Consider the following 18,674-nt stretch of genomic DNA (forward strand, 5'->3'; position numbering starts at 1 on the left):
AAGGCTCCAGTAACCCGACTCCCGGGTTCAATGCCCTCGAGTGGCCCGCACAGGATCTGCTGAACCTTTTCGACCGGGGACATTAGCCGAATGAGCCCTGGGTACCAGGATCCCTTGGCTAGCCTCACATGGCCACGGGGACGCTTGCTGAGGCGGTGGGCGGCCTCGAACTCCCGCCTGCTCATTGACAACAACGCGCCTGCCGAGACTAACGGCTGCAAGGCTCAGGGCGGACTGGAGCTCGCCTCCTAGCGCGTCCCCAGCCGGGCGGGCTTCCGGCTGCGGCTCGCGTCCCGTCCCATCCAACCCTCGCCGCTGTCGCAACGGCCCGCGGTTCAGAGAGCACGGAGGAGGCGGTGAGGGCGGCTAACGCTGCACCCCCAGCTGCAAGCCAAGGGAACTCGCTTCCAACTCCGGGTCCCGGGCAGCCCCAACAATCCTTCCAGGACGGCGCCGAACCCGACTCCCAATCCTTCCGACACGCTTACCGTGGCTCACCGCGCACACGCCCCGTCGAAGGCGGCTCTCCGAGCCTCTCGCGAGACAGTGCGCGGTGGTACCTCCTTCCTTCCAGCTTCTTTCTCTCTCCGCCCCCAGAGTGACTAGGCGGTTTCCTCCGGAGGGCGGGAACCTTGGACGTGGCGGGGCCGGGTCAGCCAGGGTGCTGGGCCCGGGGCCCTCTGCTCAGTCTTCCTGCAGGCTGGCCCTCCGCGCCGCTGTCAAGCCCGGGACAGCCCCAGCCCGAGCGGCATTAGGGGCGGGGCGCAGGCGGCGAGGCGCTGGACCTCCGGGTGGGCGCGCGCCACACCTGCGCGGGGCGGGGGCGGAAGGGTGCGCACGCGCGCTGCTCGGCGGGCGGGCGGTGTGGACGTTTCGCTGCGGAACTGGCGGGCTGGGCGCGCTCGCTCCGAGTGGCGTAATCTCCCAGCCCTTCTGCGTCTCCTTCACTCCGCCTCAGTTTGGGGCGGGTCTGGAGAATGGCTTCGGAGATGGAGTCGTCGTTGGAGGCAAGCTTCATGTCCAGCGGTGCGGTGTCAGGGGCCTCAGGGTTTCTGCCTCCGGCCCGCTCCCGCATCTTCAAGATAATCGTGATCGGTGACTCCAACGTGGGCAAGACGTGCCTGACCTACCGTTTCTGCGCTGGCCGCTTTCCCGACCGCACCGAGGCCACTATTGGGGTGGATTTCCGAGAACGAGCGGTGGAGATTGATGGGGAGCGCATCAAGGTGAGCGAATGAGACACTGTCAGGGAGGAAGGATGCCCGGGATGACAAGTGTCCGAACCCCACTTTGGGCTCATCGTTGGCTCTGTGCAGGGTGTGCGCTCCATTTTTTTCTTACGCTGATGTGGAGATTGGAGTTGGGGGTTGGAAGAATTTCGGTATAGCAAACTTCTAAGGCAGTGTTTCTCAAACTTTAATGTGCATGCTATTTACCTGGGGATCTTGTTTTAAAAAATGCTGATTCTGATTTGGGAAGCTCCCAGATGATGGAAACGCAGCTACACTTTGAGTAGCACGAGTGTAGAGGGTATGCACTGATTCCTTAGTTGTGTCTCATGTGCTGGGAGTCAGTGAAATATGACAGAAGGAAAAGCAGAGAAATTTCTCAAGCATGGAAAATTCATTTAATAAATAATATTATTTGTTAAACATTCATTCGAGCGCTGCCCTCGATATTGTGGAAGTAAAGCCCATTGCTTTTGAGGAAGTACTGAGGGTATTTATTCTCTTGTATACAATTTTGCTATGTAGTTTCTGTATGACACTGATTTACTTAGAAAAACCTATTTTCCTGCAGAAACATTCTATATAGCATAGTTCCTACTTGGGTTGCCAAATGCACATCTCTTGATGCCACCTCAAACCCTCTCCCAATTCTTCTTTCTTCCTTTTAAATCATTAGTGTTGGTTCCTGAGACTAAGGACCCTGAGTAACAGTGAGTGAGAGTGGGGAAGGTATTAGGCCTGATTCCAGGGCTGGGGTTCTGAAGGCGGATAGGGGTATTGGAGAATGAGGATCAATGACAAGGCTGAGGCCTCCTCAGCCTAAACCTAAGACACACTTCTTTGTTGCAAACTGCCACTAAATGCCACCTGATAATACCACCCCTTAAAACAGGTGGACCCTAGGAACTGCCTTGCCTTCTTTAGGCTACTTTTTTTGCTTTGTGTTTTAAATTAGTGTTCATCTTTACCTCGGTCCCCTGGTGGGTAGGGAGGGGAGAACCTGCTCGCTTCCCTCATATCCTTGAGGCAAGAACAATTTATTTTTCAGTTCTTTAAACATTTATTTATTTTTTTACTTAAATATTTTATTTTATTTTTATTTATTAATTTTTTTAAAAAGTTTTATTTTGTCGATATACATTGTGGCTGATTATTGCTCCCCATCACCAAAACCTCCCTCCCCCCTCCCTCCCCCCCCTCCCTCCCCCCCCTCCTCCCACCGATGTCCCCTCTGTTTGCTTGTGGTATCAACTTCAAGTAATTGTGGTTGTTATATCTTCTCCCCCCCCCCCCCCCGTTTGTGTGTGTGTGTGTGTGTGTGTGTATGTGAATTTCAGTTCTTTAAACATTGCCCCTCCCGACAAAAGAGTTTTGCAGCTAATGATGATGGTAAAGAAGAAATAGGCTGGGTTCAAAGAAATCAGCCCTTCTATAGGCCCTTTTGCCTCTCAATTTTTCACTTTAATTTTTCATTGTCCCATACAGGTAGTCAGTGGTGGTCCTTTGGGTGTACTGTATTAGGAATTAAGAATGATTTGTATACATTGCAGAAGAAAAGATATAGAATAAAAATTGGGATCATTTTTTACCAGAATTAGGTTTGGCCCATGCTATGGTTTGAGTGTTTGTCCCCTCCAAAGCTCATGTTGGAACTTAATTTCCAATATGTATTTGAAAGTTGAGGACTTTAGGAAGTGACTGGATGGTAAGGCTATGCCTTCATGATTGTATTCATCTATTCATGGATTAATGGGTTAATGGTTTAATGGGTTATTGGAGAGTGGCTCTGGTGGCTTTATAAGGAGAGCAAGTGAGCACATCAAAAAGTGTTCTTGCCCAGCCCCTGTTATGTGATACCCTGCAGCACCACAGGACTCTGTAGAGCGTTCCCACCAGAAGAAGGCCATCACCAAATGTGCCCCCTGGACTTTGGACTTCCCAGCCTCCAAAACTAAGAAATAAACCTCTTTTCTTTATAAATTGCCCACTTTCAGGTATTATGTTAAAAGTAGCAGAAAATAGGCTAATACAGCCTCTGGGTGAGGAAAATCCCAGGGCTTCTGAAGTTTGAAAGGGAGTTTAGCTTGGGGGGAGCAGGAGTTCTGGAGGAAAGTGCATAGGTTTTGGAGCCTGACTGACCTGGGTTCAAATGTGAACCTGTGAAAGGGTAAGGACAGACTTAATAGGGTGACCACCTTTGCCGGAGACTTCCAGTTTCAAAACCTGGAAGTCCCAAGTCCCAGGACCCCTCTCAATCTTGGGCACCCTGGGCCTCATAGAGTCTGTTTTCTCTTCTGAAAAAATTGGGATCATAATACTTTATCAGGCTGGTAGGAGGATTTGATGAGAACATACACCTGGTTCACAGTTGGTACTTTAAGGTTTTTTGCCTTCCCTGGTGGCTTAACATTATTTTTCCTCTGGCACCATTAGTTCTATAGCTGTGTACCCAAAGAAGGAAGTAGTTAGAGAAGGGTATAAGTAGGCAGCTAAAGGGGAGAGAAATTCCCCCCAAAATTGGAGCAGGAAATGTAAAAGGTAGAGAGAAGGGGGCAGGGGAGGAATTTGGGATTCAAGGACCCTCTTATCTGTTCCTAGGTTGCTGTTCATATTTAAAGATCACAGATGAATCAGGTGCAAATTTAAGAGATACTAATATTGAAAAAAAATATAAAGCATGTCTAGTGTATAAAGTCAAATAGTTAACTGCTGGGATGAGTGCTGATAGTGATAAGTTATCCAGAACCACAGGTGTGATGAACCTGGGAGCGCAGGGTTGATCCCTCTGGTTGAGAAGAGTAAGGAGAAAACATTTTTTCTGGGATTATTCCTCCTTAGTTTTAGCCTAACATCTTATGTTGATGGGAACCTGGGCATGGAGATTCTTTTTCTTCTAAGGCCCTAGTCATTCATCTTTGCCACCAACGAAAAGACTTGAGAGAGATTTTTATTGAGATTGAGCTATAGTAATGTTCTGAGATTTCTGTAATAGAAAAAGATATAGCTATGTTGGAAATTAAAAAAACAGAAAACTTTATTATTTTAGTGTCCTTTATTTTTTAAACTGAAAAGTGATACAGAAGAGCTTTATTCCATGTGCTGCTGCTGCTGCTTTTCTGTTAACCTGTAATATATCTTAAGAGCTGCAGAAATGGAAAATTGTGAGTCTGATCTGAAATGACATTTCTTCTAATTTTTTATCTTAAACTTGGGAAGTATTTTGTTCTTTTTCTAATAAAATGACGTTTCACACATTATTTGTTTGATAATGAGATACTGTGTTAAATGTTTTTATAATTGTGAACTGGAAAATGTTCAGAGAGCAGCATGACTTACAGTAGTGCCCTTTCATGATCAGTTAAATGTTTTATGAAATAAATATAAGAAAGTCTGTATTTGCTAATCAGTTCCTAAGCACTGTATATGTACAATTGAAAGGAAAATCTTGTTTGCAGAATTTTAGAAGTTGAATAAAGTTATAAAATTAATTCCTTAAATAAAAATACATTTGACTTTTAAATTGAGACTTCCAACTCTAATCCCTACGCTCTTTCCTTGTATCACCATCATAGCTAGCTATATTCCTTTCACACAGTCACTTTACAGTGGCAGACACCCCAATAGAATCATTAAAACCTAGTGTTGACTTAATTCAACTTCCCATTAGGGGTCAGCAGTTCCTACTTGAACATTTCAATAGCTTACTAATTTGTAGAGGTAGAAATGAAATTTTGCCATGTCAAATGCAAGATGTTAACATTAACTAAAGGAAAATAATCAGGACCTCTGTCCACATTGATAAATCAAATATTTAATGAGTAATTGCTGGAAAGAAGGCATTTTGTTAAGCACAAGGAATTGCAATATACAGTGTATCAATTGGCAAACTATGCTCAAGAGCCAAAAATGGTCTGCTGCCTGTTTTTATATGGCCTGCAATGGTTGGGGAAAAATGATAAGAATAATATCTCATGACACATGAAAATCCTATGAAATTCAAAATTCACCTGAGTTATCCTGATGTCCTCCTCTCATCCTTGTGATCTTGCCCCTCTCCATTGTTCTCTAAATCCAGTTGGTCTTCTACCTGTATAATTTTTTTTGTCATTCTGTCCTCAAACTAGTTGTTTTTTTAAAAAAATCTCTTTCAACTGTGGCATCAGATCAATTGATCTCCCATTTACAGCCCTCAATTAATCTGTTTTGTACATTGTTGCCAAAATATGCCAGATTAGTGTTGTACTTGAGGGAGATAAATCTCCCCACCTCAGGCACCCTGTGTGGTTCTCCATCATATTACAAAGTTTCAATTTTGTTTGCTGCTGGCATGTACTGGGATCCTACCCTTTACCTTGGTGTTCTGATACCATGCTCAAACCAACTGAGCTAACCAGCCAGCCCCTAAAATTCCAATTTTTAAAATTAATAGAGCACAGTGTTATAATACCAAGGCCAGTGGTTTGGATCCCTGTATAGGCCAGCAAAAAAATTAATAAGTAAATAACATAACCCTTCCTTCATCTTGCTCCAGACTGCTTTTCTAATTTTATTTCCCATTAATTTCCTGCAAGTATCCTATAGTCCAGCCTATTATTTGCTCATCCTTATGTTTTCCTCTCACTTCACCCACTCTTTGCTTGGAATCTCCTCCCTTCCCATATTTTGCCATGTGATTCTTCCTTATTCAACTCAGTGTGTCTTTATCAAAAATCTCCCCACCTGTCCTTCTCCACTCTACTTCTTCCTTCAATGAACTCCCTTACCTTACCTTACTTGAGCCTTTAAATGATTTCTATCTCATTGTGTTACGTATGTGCCTTACCTCACAGTACATTGTTTAGGATTGTTGGGAAAATAGAATAGTTTGGTCAAGGCCCTCACCTCGGGTCCAGTTGGGTGTGGTTCAGCATCCTTTGTAAGCAAATTGTGTGTGTGTGTGGAGTTAGTGTGCATGTGCACCAATGTATCTTTTTAGTTTTGTTGCTATTCTTGTGTTCTTTAGAGAGAGAGGGAGAGAGAGAGACACAGAGAGGAGTTTGGTGAAGCAGGTGGGTGGGCATTAGCCTCACACGTCTGCCCTGTGCAGCCATGCTTTCCAACCTATGGCTCCAAGGACCTTTTGGCAGGTTACCTAGCTCATAGACCTGTGTGAAGGGGTCTGGTGACCCAGACTGGCATGTGAGAGGTCTGGTGACCCAGCCTGGCATGTGAAGGGCTTGTGACCCAGTCTGTGAATGGGCTTGAAGGGTCTGAGAGCTCCAGACCCAGCCCTAGCTCAACAATCGGCCCAGTTGGTGCAGGATTACCAGCAGGTAAAAGAGCCCAACAACTAGCATGGCTGAGTAGCTTTACAATTGGTGTCACGAACAGGAATAAGAGAGCTAGACAATTGGCGCTGTGAGCAGGATTCCAGGCCTTAGCAAAGCCAGGCAAATTGGCGTCATTGGCAGGATTATGCCACTTTGGTGTAGTCTGCGATAGGATTCTGAGCAGGTACAGGAGCGGAAAGCCCTTGGAGGAAGGGGCTGTCCTTGAGCATGTCGTGTCCGGTGGCCACTTTTCTGCTGACTGGAGCCTGGCTATTCCTCACTATTGCTGCAGACTGGTTGGGATTTGCTGCAGAAAGCAGAGGCCTTGGAAGTACAGATAAGTGTCCTGGAGGATGACGTGCAGTGACTGGCTACTCACACCAGGGAAGATGACCAACCCAGTGGTGAGTTGGGGAAAACCGTGTGTCTCCAGGCATGACCTGTTGTGCGCCGGAAATTGAGGCAGTAAATGTCCTGGAGGATGACGTGCAGTGACTGGCTACTCACACCAGGGAAGATGACCAACCCAGTGGTGAGTTGGGGAAAACCATGTGTCTCCAGGCATGACCTGTTGTGCACCAGAAATTGAGACAGTAAAGCAGCAGAAACTGGGAGAGCCCCTGGCTGCTTGGTGGCTACAGCTATGAGACCTAGGGGTGGATAGTGTAACATGCTCTAGAGACTATGTAGTAAACGCATGTTGCGTTTGTCTGAAGGCAAAATGGCTTGGAGGGTGCCACTTAAACCCGATGGCTGGCCGGGTGCCGTAAAACCCAAGAAAAAAGTGCCGCATGCAGATGGGCAGAAGACCCAAGGATGGGTGCCACTACAGAATTTCAAGTATGTTTTCACCTGGTGAAAAGTGGAAAAGTTAGTCTCCATTACTATGTGCCTGTCTCTGAGGCAGCAGCTGCAGAAAGAGCCTCAAATGTGCACAGGAGCGGGGCAGCCACTCCGTGATAGACTGGGCAAATACAGCTGTTTGAACTGTGGGCAAATGCTGCAAAAAACTGCCTGAGACTGAGTGAATAGCTGGTGTAAGCTGAGCTGATTGAAGTAATTCAAAAGCTAGGATGTAAAAGAGAAGCGGAGAGCAGAAGAAAAACACAAGGGTGAAGCAGATAAACTTGTTTTTGACTCTTTACAGGTTCACAGCTGGAAGGACTTTTGCTTTTGTTCTCAGGTGAGACTTTGGACTTTTGAGTTGGTGCTGCCACGAGCTAAAGATTTTTGGGACTGAGATGGAATGTGTAATATGTAAATGTAAGGGTAATTTATCCTCACTAAGGGAACATTGCGGAAGATTCTGAACGTGTAGATTGTATGGTGAGGACCCTGAAGGAGTGGATTGTTGGGAAAATAGAATAGCTTGGTCAGGGCCCTCGCCTCGGGTCCAGTTGGGTGTGGTTCAGCATCTTTTGTAAGCAAACTGTGTGTGTGTGTGTGGAGTTAGTGTGCATGTGCGCCAATGTATCTTTTTAGCTTTGTTGCTATTCTTGTGTTCTTTAGAGAGAGAGGGAGAGAGAGACACAGAGAGAGAGAGAGAGAGAGAAACAGAGACAGAGGAGTTTGGTGAAGTGGGAGGGCTTTGGCCTCGGGCATCTGCCCTGCACAGCCATGCTTTCCAACCTATGGCTCCAAGGACCTTTCGGTGGGTTACCTAGCTCATAGACCTGCATGAAGGGGTCTGGCGACGCAGCCTGGCATGTGAAGGGTTTGTGACTTAGTCTGTGAACGGGCTTGAGGGGTCTGGGAGCTCCAGACCCAGCCCTAGCTCAACAATCGGCCCAGTCGGTGCAGGGTTACCAGCAGGTAAAAGAGCCCGACAACTAGCATGGCCAAGTAGCTTCACAGGAACTAAGCTAGATGTTGGAAGAAGTCTATGGAGTTACCAGTCATGGATACTGCCCTGAATGTGACTGAATAAGACCTAATAAGGGAGCCACTGACTTGTGCTGGTAACTGTAAGCCTTGATCAAGAGATAAGAGTTGAATGTATGGAGGCAAAGAGATCAGTTGGTAGGCTGCTCTGGAAATCTGAATTGAGGTGATAAGGGAAGCTAATGGAAAGAAATGGTAATAAAAGAATTATTTTGAAGATAAAGCCAAAGGCTTCAGTAACTGGTTTTTGGTGGTGAGAAAGAAGAGAACTCATAGATGACTGTGGTTTTGAGTCTGGGTGACTGGAAGTAGGTAGTACCATTAGTAGAGATAAAGGGGACTATATGGAACATTGAAGGCTCTGTAACAAGTTTTGTTTTAGTCATGTGTTGAGACGGTGGTATATTCACATGAGAATATCTGATCAGCAGGCAGAAATGTGGGATTGGAGCAAAGGAGAAATAATCATGAATGTGAAGGTGAAGTTTGGAAGCATGGGTAGATGATAACAGAATGCTCAGTGTAGTCTTGAGAAAAGAGTATAAGTTTGTTTTATAGTGTGATGAAGATGATATACTGTGAATGCTGAAGCCAAATATAAATTAGACTATTTACCCTATCCATTGTTCTGTCTTGATTTTCATTAAGAGCAAATGAATGTTTATAAGCCAAAGAATATTTTATACAAAGTCATCCTATACCTTACTGTAAAAGAATTAAATTGATATTTTACCTCTTAAAATGTGGTGTTGATGGTTAGAGAGATATCAAATTACTCCTTGATTTGATTTGATTTGCATTGGAATTCAGTGAATGAGGATATAAACAGTTAGGGTACACTAAGAAGCATGTTCAAGAATTTTAACTTGTGACCCCTTAGCTCAGAAACCTTTGGAGGGGACAGGTTAGATCTGGTCTGACAGAGAGTCTGAATAGCTGGGGTTTGGTCCTGAGGCCTGCATGGTACAAGCAAGATATGGTTTTCACAGACCCAAGCCTTCCCGTTCTCTCAAGGATCCCTGGAACCATGTCAGAGCTCCTATTATTCTTCTAGCCTGATTTCAGAAGCCTGTGATTCTTGTATCACTTCTTATGAAGATGGCAACATTTGCTTGTGCACTCAGAGGTGGTGAGAAGAGATTGAATTATTTACTTCCCTGGAATCTTTAATCAGTGGTCAAGATCTCTTGCTTTGGAGTCTGTGTTAGGGCTCTATGCAAATTATTTAAGCAAAATGGGAATTAATTGTTTCACCTTACTGAAAAGCCCAGAAGAAAGTTACTCTGTCTGCTAATTCCAACAACAGTCCTGTGTGCCCATTCCTAAACTATGGTGGTGATGGGGCATGCAGTCCCCATTTGGGGACTAGGGGTTCACACGAATTGAAAGCAGGGGAGGGGTGGCTCCCCACTGAAAATGAGGTGCTCTTAACAGAAGTGGGAATGGATGTTAGGCTGGGGAAAACAATATGTGCTTACTACAGAATCAGGCAGCCCAGATTTAAATCCTGACCCTAAGACTTTCTAGTTTTGTGACCTTGTTGGGTCAATTAACTTAAGCCTAGTAAACCTAAGACACCTCATCTGCAAGACTGGGTAATTATTACTTACGGCTGCATACAATGAATGAAGTAATGCATACAAAGGACTTAGCATAGTGCCTCGAATGTACTTGGAATTTGCTAAGCCCTGTGTAAATATTATTAGTTTAGTAGTAAATGCTCATTCCTTCAAGAGAGATGGTAATAATGAGAACAAAGAAAAAAGGCAGAGAGAAGATAGGGAGAGATGATAGCTAAGGTTACTGTTCCCAAATTGTGTATATTTTTTGCTCTAAGGCAATAACTAATTTTAAGAAAAAGATGAACCCATAATGTTGTATAAATTAGCCCTGGTTTTAAGATTAAAAAAGAGTGTCTTGAAAGGCTGCATAACTGGTTCAAGGTCACACAAGTTGCTGGCAGCGCTAGGATTACAACCCAGTTTTCCCCCTCTTGGTTGTGTGTCCTTTCTCTCACTGCTTGCTGTCTCCCTTATCCCCTTCGTTATACTGTAATTAAATTCTTCATTTTAAAGAAAGTATTCCTTTCAGATAGTCACACAAAATTTGTTACTTCTTGTTAGGAAGCGAAAATTTTACTTATTTATTTATAAAACAGTTTAATTGAGCAATTATTTAATATTCATTATTAACAGTTTAATTGAGCAAAGAATGGTTCATGAATTAGCAGTACTAAGAACCAGTGGATGTTCAGAGAGCTCCCAGGAAGTTAAAATTTATTTTAAAAATTTGCCATTTGGTTCTGTATGCCAGATGTACACATTTCTACTCCACATACCAAAAGCAAAAAGAGTTATCTTGAAATGTTACTAATACTAGTTATGATGTTGATTTACAACTTAAGTTGCTAATAGGAGGTCTTATGTAGTTACCAGAAGGTCTTTTATGCATGCTTCTTAGAAGAAGAAAGAATAGAAATGTGTTTTCTGGAAGAACAGGGAAAAAGGAAATTTGATAGCTGATCAAGGAAGGAAAGATCATTTGGGTTAATACCTTTAACATTTTAGCTCAAGCAAAAAAGTAATTAAATCAGTTTAAAGTCAGGTCATTTCTCATTTTAGGTAATAAAACTACCAACAGCTTTCATGAACAATAAGAATCTACTCTTAGGATTTAACAAATAGCTGGGTTGCCATTTTTGTTGGAACTTGATATTGGAATTTAAAGTAAAGATTCATGAAGTATTAATATAAAGGAAGTATATTGTATGTTTCTTTATAATGTTTAAAATGATAGTAATACCTATATGAGCACAAAATAGCCATTTTCCCTAATATATTTAAGTATTAAGTTAGGAAAATTTCTCTGAAAATATTTCCTAATTTAACGTTTACCAGCAAAAGCATGTCACTTCCTTAGGTTCCAAAGTGTCACTCTCTCTTCTTTTTTTTACACAGTATGGACCATTCCACTCACAGCTAAACCTCAAGAGCTTTCTAGGCTATCATGGGTTTTTTTTTCCCCCTTCATCTTGTGTGTGTCTGTCCGTCTGTCTGTCTCTCTCTCGGTTAAAGTTTTCTGTAGCCTTTTATGGTCAACAGTTTTTATCAGTTCTCCCGTCCTTTCTTAGCTGAGTCTTTCACCTCTCCCTCCCGATCCCGTTGCCCTCATCTCCTCGGTGTGCAGGCCTGGAAGGCAGCAGACAGCAGGCAGCAGTAGCAGTATTTGTGTCGTAAGCCTTAATGAGAGGTAGTTATTCCGTGAGCGAAATTTTGAAGGTTCTTTTTGAATATTTCTTTGTCAATGCCTCATTAACTTACTTATTACTTTTACGGCTCTCCGATAAAATGTGATGAGTTTTTATATCATACTACTTGTTTCCTGGAAGTCTTGATATAAGAATGCATAGAGTTTGGAACTGGATGGGAAAAGGAATATTGTTGAAGTCAATCCCATCCAAAACAAACAAAGGTATCTCTTAGTGTTAAAGCTCCTCAGATCAATTGACATTTGTTGAGGACTTCCACAATTTTTTGAGGCATATCTAAATTCTGTGTAATTATTATTTTTTTAAGTTTAGTTTGTTTTTATAAAAGAAATGCATGTTTATTGTGGAAAACAGAAAAATAGAAATAAAGGGGGAAATTGCCTTAAAGACAACCATCATTAAAATTTTGGTATATTTCCTTTTTGTGTGCTTTTTATTTATTTATTTTTCACTTGTCAATATAGTTTGCTTAAAACATTATAAATTACCCTTCAACAATGAAGTGATTTTTGAATAACTGAGCTACAGGAAATGTTATTAAAAGAGAAAAAAATTCAGCTCTAGCGTCTTCGGACAGCTTTTATATGGGTCATCCAATTTATTACCAAAATATCTTTCTAAATGTTAAAGATAGAATTTGAAATTTCTTTTGTGTGTGTGTGTGTGACCGGTAAGGGGATCACAACTCTTGGCTTGGTGTCTTCTGCACCGCGCTCGGCCAGTGAGCGCACCGGCCATCCCTATACAGGAGCCAAACCCACGGCGGGAATGCCACTGTGCTCCCAGCGCCGCACTCTCCCGAGTGAGCCACGGGGCCGGCCCTGAAATTTCTTTTTTAATTTAAAAAATTGAGATATAACTCACATTACATAAAATTCACTCTTTAAAAATATACAGTTCAGTGGTTTTTAGTATCTTCACGAAGCTGTGCAGCAGCCATTGTCACTATCTAATTCCAGAGCATTTCATCCCTTTTGTCAAACACTGGTAACCAGTGATTTGCCTACACTGGACATTTCATGTAAATAGAATCTTAAAATCTGTGGCCTTTTATGTCTAGCTTCTTTCACTTAGCATGAGGTTTTTGAGATTTATTCCTGTTGAAGCAGTACTTCATCAGTGCTCATCCCATTTTTATGGATGAATAATGTTCCACCGTATGGATATACCACATTTTGTTTATCCATTCATCAGTTGATGATTATTTGGGTTGTTTCCACCTCTTGGCTATTATAAGTAATTCTGCTATGAACATTTGTATACAGATTTTTTTGTGAACGTGTGTTTATTACCTAGGGGTAAAATTGCTGAGTCGTATGGCAACTCTCTGTTTAAATTTTTCCCTAATAATTTATTTAGGTGAAATTCAAATAACATAAAATTACTTTAAAGTGAACAATTCAGTGTCATTTAGTACATTCACAATGTTGTGAAACCACCGGTTCTATTTAATGACAAAATATTTCCGTCACTCCAAAATAAAACTCTTCATTCATTAAATAGTTTTTCCCCCTCTCCTTTCCCCTGGCAAACACTAATCTGTATTCTGACTCTATGGATGTATCTATTTTGGATATTTTATATAAATAGAATAATATAATATGTAACTTTTTGTGTCTGGCTTCTTTCACTTAGCATGTTTTAGACGAGTGTGATGACCAATATTTCCATCTCTAATCACATTTTTAAAAATTTATTCATTCAGTGCATCTCAACTGAGCACTCACTACACATAACTACTGGCATGTTCTGAGTACTTCATATCTTAATTATCCTACTTACTTTGGGGGCCATCCACAATATCCCCTCAGTTTCCCTCTATTTTCATATCATTCTGTGAGAAGTCATCAGTTTAGGCTTCTTAATTCATACTCTGAATATCTATAAATAGTGCAGTTTTTCAGTTTAAAGTTATCTAAGCAAATCTGCCTGTAGTCGTTTCTACTGTGATCAGTATCCTCATCAGTTAACTGTTTTTTAAAGTAAACAAAGGTGAGATAATTCAGTGTTTTAATCGAATCATAACACCTGAGTTATATTTAGCTTTAGACATAATTTCACCTAGAAGACATTGGAATAGTTTTGTTGGTAGAGATGTTTAGGATAAATAAGTGATTTTCTAGCCTTTTAAAATTTTCAAGAGGGCATGGATTTTATAGAATGTATATATATATATGTAGGTTTTGGGTCTGGACCTCATAACTATTAAGATCTTTCCTAGGTCTAATATTTTATTTTAATAATGTTTTACCTTGCTGGCTGGTGTAGGGATTGAACCCTGGGTTGAATCCTGGACGTCGGTGTTATCAGTACCCATACTCTAATCTAGTAGACTAGATTAGACTGTGGCTGGCCTAGGTCTAATATTTTAAATCAAACTAGTGGAAGGTAATGAGGAGCATATAGTAACCAAGTTTACAGAAATTAAACACTTTACATTTTGTTAAAATCTGATATTTTTTCTCTTAACATTTTAAAATAAGTTTTTGAGGTATAATTTTATCCAAAAATATTTGATTCACTGAAATTCAGAAAATGCTAAATGGAAATACTTCTGACACTTGTTATGATTTAATTATGAGGTAACTAGACTAGCATCATGAAGTCTGGATTCTATAGATAACACTAAAATGACATTATATGGAAGGGAGCAATCAAATTATTACCAGTGAAGATGTACTAAACATCATGCAAAGGTGGCTAAATTTCTCAGTATGTATAATTGGAATGAAATTTTCAGTTTTCTTCTTTCTTTTAATTTATTTTCAGATCCAGTTATGGGACACAGCAGGACAAGAACGATTCAGAAAGAGCATGGTACAGCACTACTACAGAAACGTACATGCTGTTGTCTTTGTGTATGACATGACCAACATGGCTAGTTTTCATAGTCTACCATCTTGGATAGAGGAATGCAAACAGCATTTGCTAGCCAATGATATACCACGGATTCTCGTTGGAAATAAATGTGACTTGAGAAGTGCCATTCAGGTACCCACAGACTTGGCACAAAAATTTGCTGACACACACAGTATGCCTTTGTTTGAAACCTCTGCTAAAAACCCCAATGATAATGACCACGTGGAAGCAATATTTATGACCTTGGCCCATAAGCTTAAGAGCCACAAACCATTAATGCTTAGTCAACCCCCCGATAATGGAATTATCCTGAAGCCTGAACCAAAGCCTGCAATGACGTGCTGGTGCTAAATAACAGAATCTGTTATACTATCTAATTTTGACTAAAAAAGCACTTTTGAAGTATGACAGTGATAAGTCATAAGAGTAAATCTCAAATATAATGGATCATCCTGACACTTTACTATTTTTTATTGTCATGCTTATTTTGTATTTTGTACCTACTTAATCAAGTTTGTCACTGTGACAATACAAAGAAAAAGTTGGTTTTCAGGTGAGATTAAAAATGAAGTAAAGATAGAGTGAATCAGAACATCTTTCCCTTGATAGCCCAACGAAGGAGGCACCAAATGAGAGCATGATGGAATTTTGAGCAGTCACTTTTCAATCCCATGTTCCTGGGATTGAAAAAAAAAATATTAAGGGTTTAGTATATACCTATTGGTATGTCCTTTGAATGGGAAGTATTCTCAATAGGGTAAAAAAATGCTATTCGCCTCTTCCCAGAGCTCACTCTTTGTTTTATTAACATATTTAATTACTGGTGTATTTTAGAGCTAAGACTTTAGTTCTAGTGGGAGTAGAAGGCATAGAATGTTTTCTCGTTCTCGTTCCATAAAGAATGATTTCTCCAATAGTTCTAGATGCTTGATATTTCTGATTAAATATCAATCAGATCTATAAAAATTATTTTAAAAAGAATAATTTGAATTATTTTCTTACTAAATTCTATTAAAATATGCAAAAATGAGTCATATTTCAAGACAAATGAAGTGATATAATAAGGTGCTTTATGTTTTATTTTGGTAACTTAAACAGCGAAAAACTAATTGAAAGCATTTGAGGAGTTGTAACCTGGGGGAAAATAGGTAAGCATGGTTCCTGGCTATCACAGGAGACCTGCTCTTAGCTTTTAGTCATTTCAAGCTGTGTGTCTGGCATAGTATCTCTTGCTCTCCCCTCGCCTCCTATGACTTTAATGACTAAATGCTGATTTAACAGATCAGCTTCTGTTTGGAATTATTTGGAATTAGAGTTATGCTCTAAGGGTATAATTCTAATTGCTATGAGTTTTCATTTATTTCTGTAATGGTTTTGTGTTGTGTCAGTTTTTAAGATGTTTTAATTTTATGGTCACAACAAGCTATTCCTCCTCAGTATGAAAAATAAATTCAATATTGAAAAATATCTTGTCTATCCAATATCTTGTCTATCTCTCAGTGATGGAAAGAATATTTCGAAAAATTTTTTATCCTAAATACTTTTATTTTTAATTTAAGACTTTGCACATAGAAAATAGCAATCTCGCATACGAAGCTATTTACGTAAATGGAAAATAAGCCATGAACTTTAATTGAAGTGTGTACATTCACTAATTCTGATAGATTGCCGCCCTTGATCGTTTTAGAGGAAATTAAGCCAAAAGATGATTGTACTTACAATATTTTCAGAATGTGGAAAACCAATTAAAATATGTAATCTAATCTAGTTTAGAATTTTTGTTTAATCATTATGGTGATCCTAACTGAATAATTATAAAAACAAAGATAATTGTATTAAGTAAACCAACTGAAAGTAATAATTGCAGGAAATAATTACTCAGTTTTAAATATTAGAGTTCAAATTTGCTTTATGTTTAGGGAAATTAATCCATTTTTCTTAATCATGCTACAATTAAAAATTAAAAACCGGTTTACTTATCTAAATTAACATTGATTTGTAACTATTTTTATAGTAAAACAATGACAGCTGAGTAATTATGATGGGTGTAACAGTTTTTTAAAGAAGGGAATCTGTTTATTGCTTTTGAAAACATTTTTTAAAGTGGGGGAAGAAAGCTTATAGACTTTCCAAGCACATCTGTGTTTTTTCAGTACTGTTAAGGTTTTTTAAAAAAGGAATTTAATTTTATTTCTTCTTGTAAGAAGTTAGTAGTAAGTATCCTTTACAGTTCTGTGAAGGGATTTATTTTTTCACTTTAATATTTATTAATTTTAAAATATTTGTATCTCATAACAATTTATTGTTTTAATTTTTTGTATGTATGTTTTTATTTTTAAAAAGAACATACTTAACAGTTTAGATATATTTCAAAATATTTATAAAACACTTCATTGAACGTTGAGAAATCGCTTTTGAAATGGTAGCTGTCTATCAACTCATGAATTTTTTAAAGCACAAATGACACATTTTCTGTATGAATTTATTTTAATTATAACCTTTAGTTGAAAATATCAGACATGTTTTGGAAAAGTCTTAATCTGAGAACACCAAAGGAAATTACCCTAGAATCTAATGTAGATAGTTATTAATAACAATGCTTTATTGAAAGTAGATTGCTAATACCTGTTTTCTCATGAAATTAAACTAAAGTTAAATAATTTTGTTGTGGAATAGTGTCACTGTTACATTTCTCCCACGAGGCTCAATAAACCAGCTTTGCGAGAAGAAATTGTGTTTCGTTTCCTTTGTTTGGTTACTGGGTTGAGTATAAAACAGAACAAAGAATTCCTCCCTCCTCCCAGTTTCCAGATAATATATTTAAAAAATAAAAATTAAAAAGCCCAACCCAACCCAGATTTATTTTCCTCTATACATCTGAGGTTACCTTACACTTCAGAAAAACAACAACAACAACAAAAAAACTAAGTCTTAAAATTAGCTGATAGGGTAGCTTTTGTGTTTGTGCAGTTTAGTAATCCAATAAGTATACTTCCGTGCAGATGGCAAATACTACAAGAGTGGTTGACATCTATTTCAATGTAAAAGGATTTAGCAGAATGAATAACTATAAAAAATATGAGAAAGAGGGAAAGGAAGTCCATCTGTGGTGTAAGACTGTAATTACTGATTTAGGCTCTTTAGGAGAGGGTAGATGAGGCTTTTGGGGGCCTCTGTAGTTAATATTGCTTCCCCTGGTCAGTTTATTTCACATAAATTACTCTTGTGTTCAAACACAAAATTACATTATTCATGAAGACTGCTTTCTTAATCAGATGTTAAGACAATAAGTCAGTGATGTCTTTTTGGGGCAAATTTGCTAGAGCCTGTGTGGCAAAGGCTTATTCACGTGGTCTGTTGGAATAACTTGATTTATCGAATGTATATCAGGTACCTGCCATGTGCTCTCCAGTTGTGTTAGGCAGTGGAGTTACATAGATGAGTAAGACTCTGTCCTTGACGAATTTACAAAATAGTATAGAAACATATAGGAATTCTACAATAGAATATCATAAATTAATCAAAGAAACATACAAAGGACTTTGAGCACAGAAAATGGAACAGTCTTTTGACTTGGATTCAGGGGAGCAGTAGATCATCAAAAAGCCTCACAATGGAGGGGACATTTATGCTGCATCCTGAGGTAGGTACGTGGCATTCTCTATGTCATAGAGGGAAACGGTATCTCAGGTAAATGCACCACAAGGCTCAAGAGTGGAGTTGAATTTGGAGAGAATGGCTAATAGATGTGTGTGGGTATGTGGCAGAATGGTGGTGTGGTCAGAATATTGGGAAATGAAACTAGGAAGATAGGTTGTGTTTAAACTGCCAGGTTGCTGTATGCAGTGGGATTAGGACTGACTTGGGTGCAGATATAGAAATTCAGTATGAACCAGCCTGCAAGGGGAAGTTACTGTAAGGAATCTGACTTGTCTTAACACAAGAACGAGAATGTGTCTGGACTCATAGAAGAGCTGGGATTGACCACTCAGTGTCCTAACTCAGTGCACAACTTCATTCTCTTCTTTTATAACTGAATTTCTCCATTTTTCTGGTTCAATTGGCAGAAAACGTGGACATTGACTGCTTCTGAACTTTGATGATGCAGGCATCCAAAGGGAAATGAAC

General features: G+C 39.9%; 1 protein-coding gene across 1 annotated transcript; it reads left to right on the forward strand.

Moving 5' to 3' along the window:
• The first annotated feature begins 578 nt into the window (after positions 1 to 578).
• RAB33B (RAB33B, member RAS oncogene family) lies at positions 579 to 15,975 on the forward strand. Its single transcript, XM_063107876.1, has 2 exons — positions 579 to 1,226; positions 14,457 to 15,975. Exons 1-2 carry the CDS (start codon positions 978 to 980, stop codon positions 14,895 to 14,897), a joined length of 690 nt encoding a protein of 229 aa, XP_062963946.1. The 5' UTR covers positions 579 to 977; the 3' UTR covers positions 14,898 to 15,975.
• Positions 15,976 to 18,674: the final 2,699 nt, after the last annotated feature.

The sequence above is a fragment of the Cynocephalus volans genome, chromosome 9 (assembly GCF_027409185.1).
Source record: "Cynocephalus volans isolate mCynVol1 chromosome 9, mCynVol1.pri, whole genome shotgun sequence".
Taxonomy (NCBI): Eukaryota; Metazoa; Chordata; class Mammalia; order Dermoptera; family Cynocephalidae; genus Cynocephalus; species Cynocephalus volans.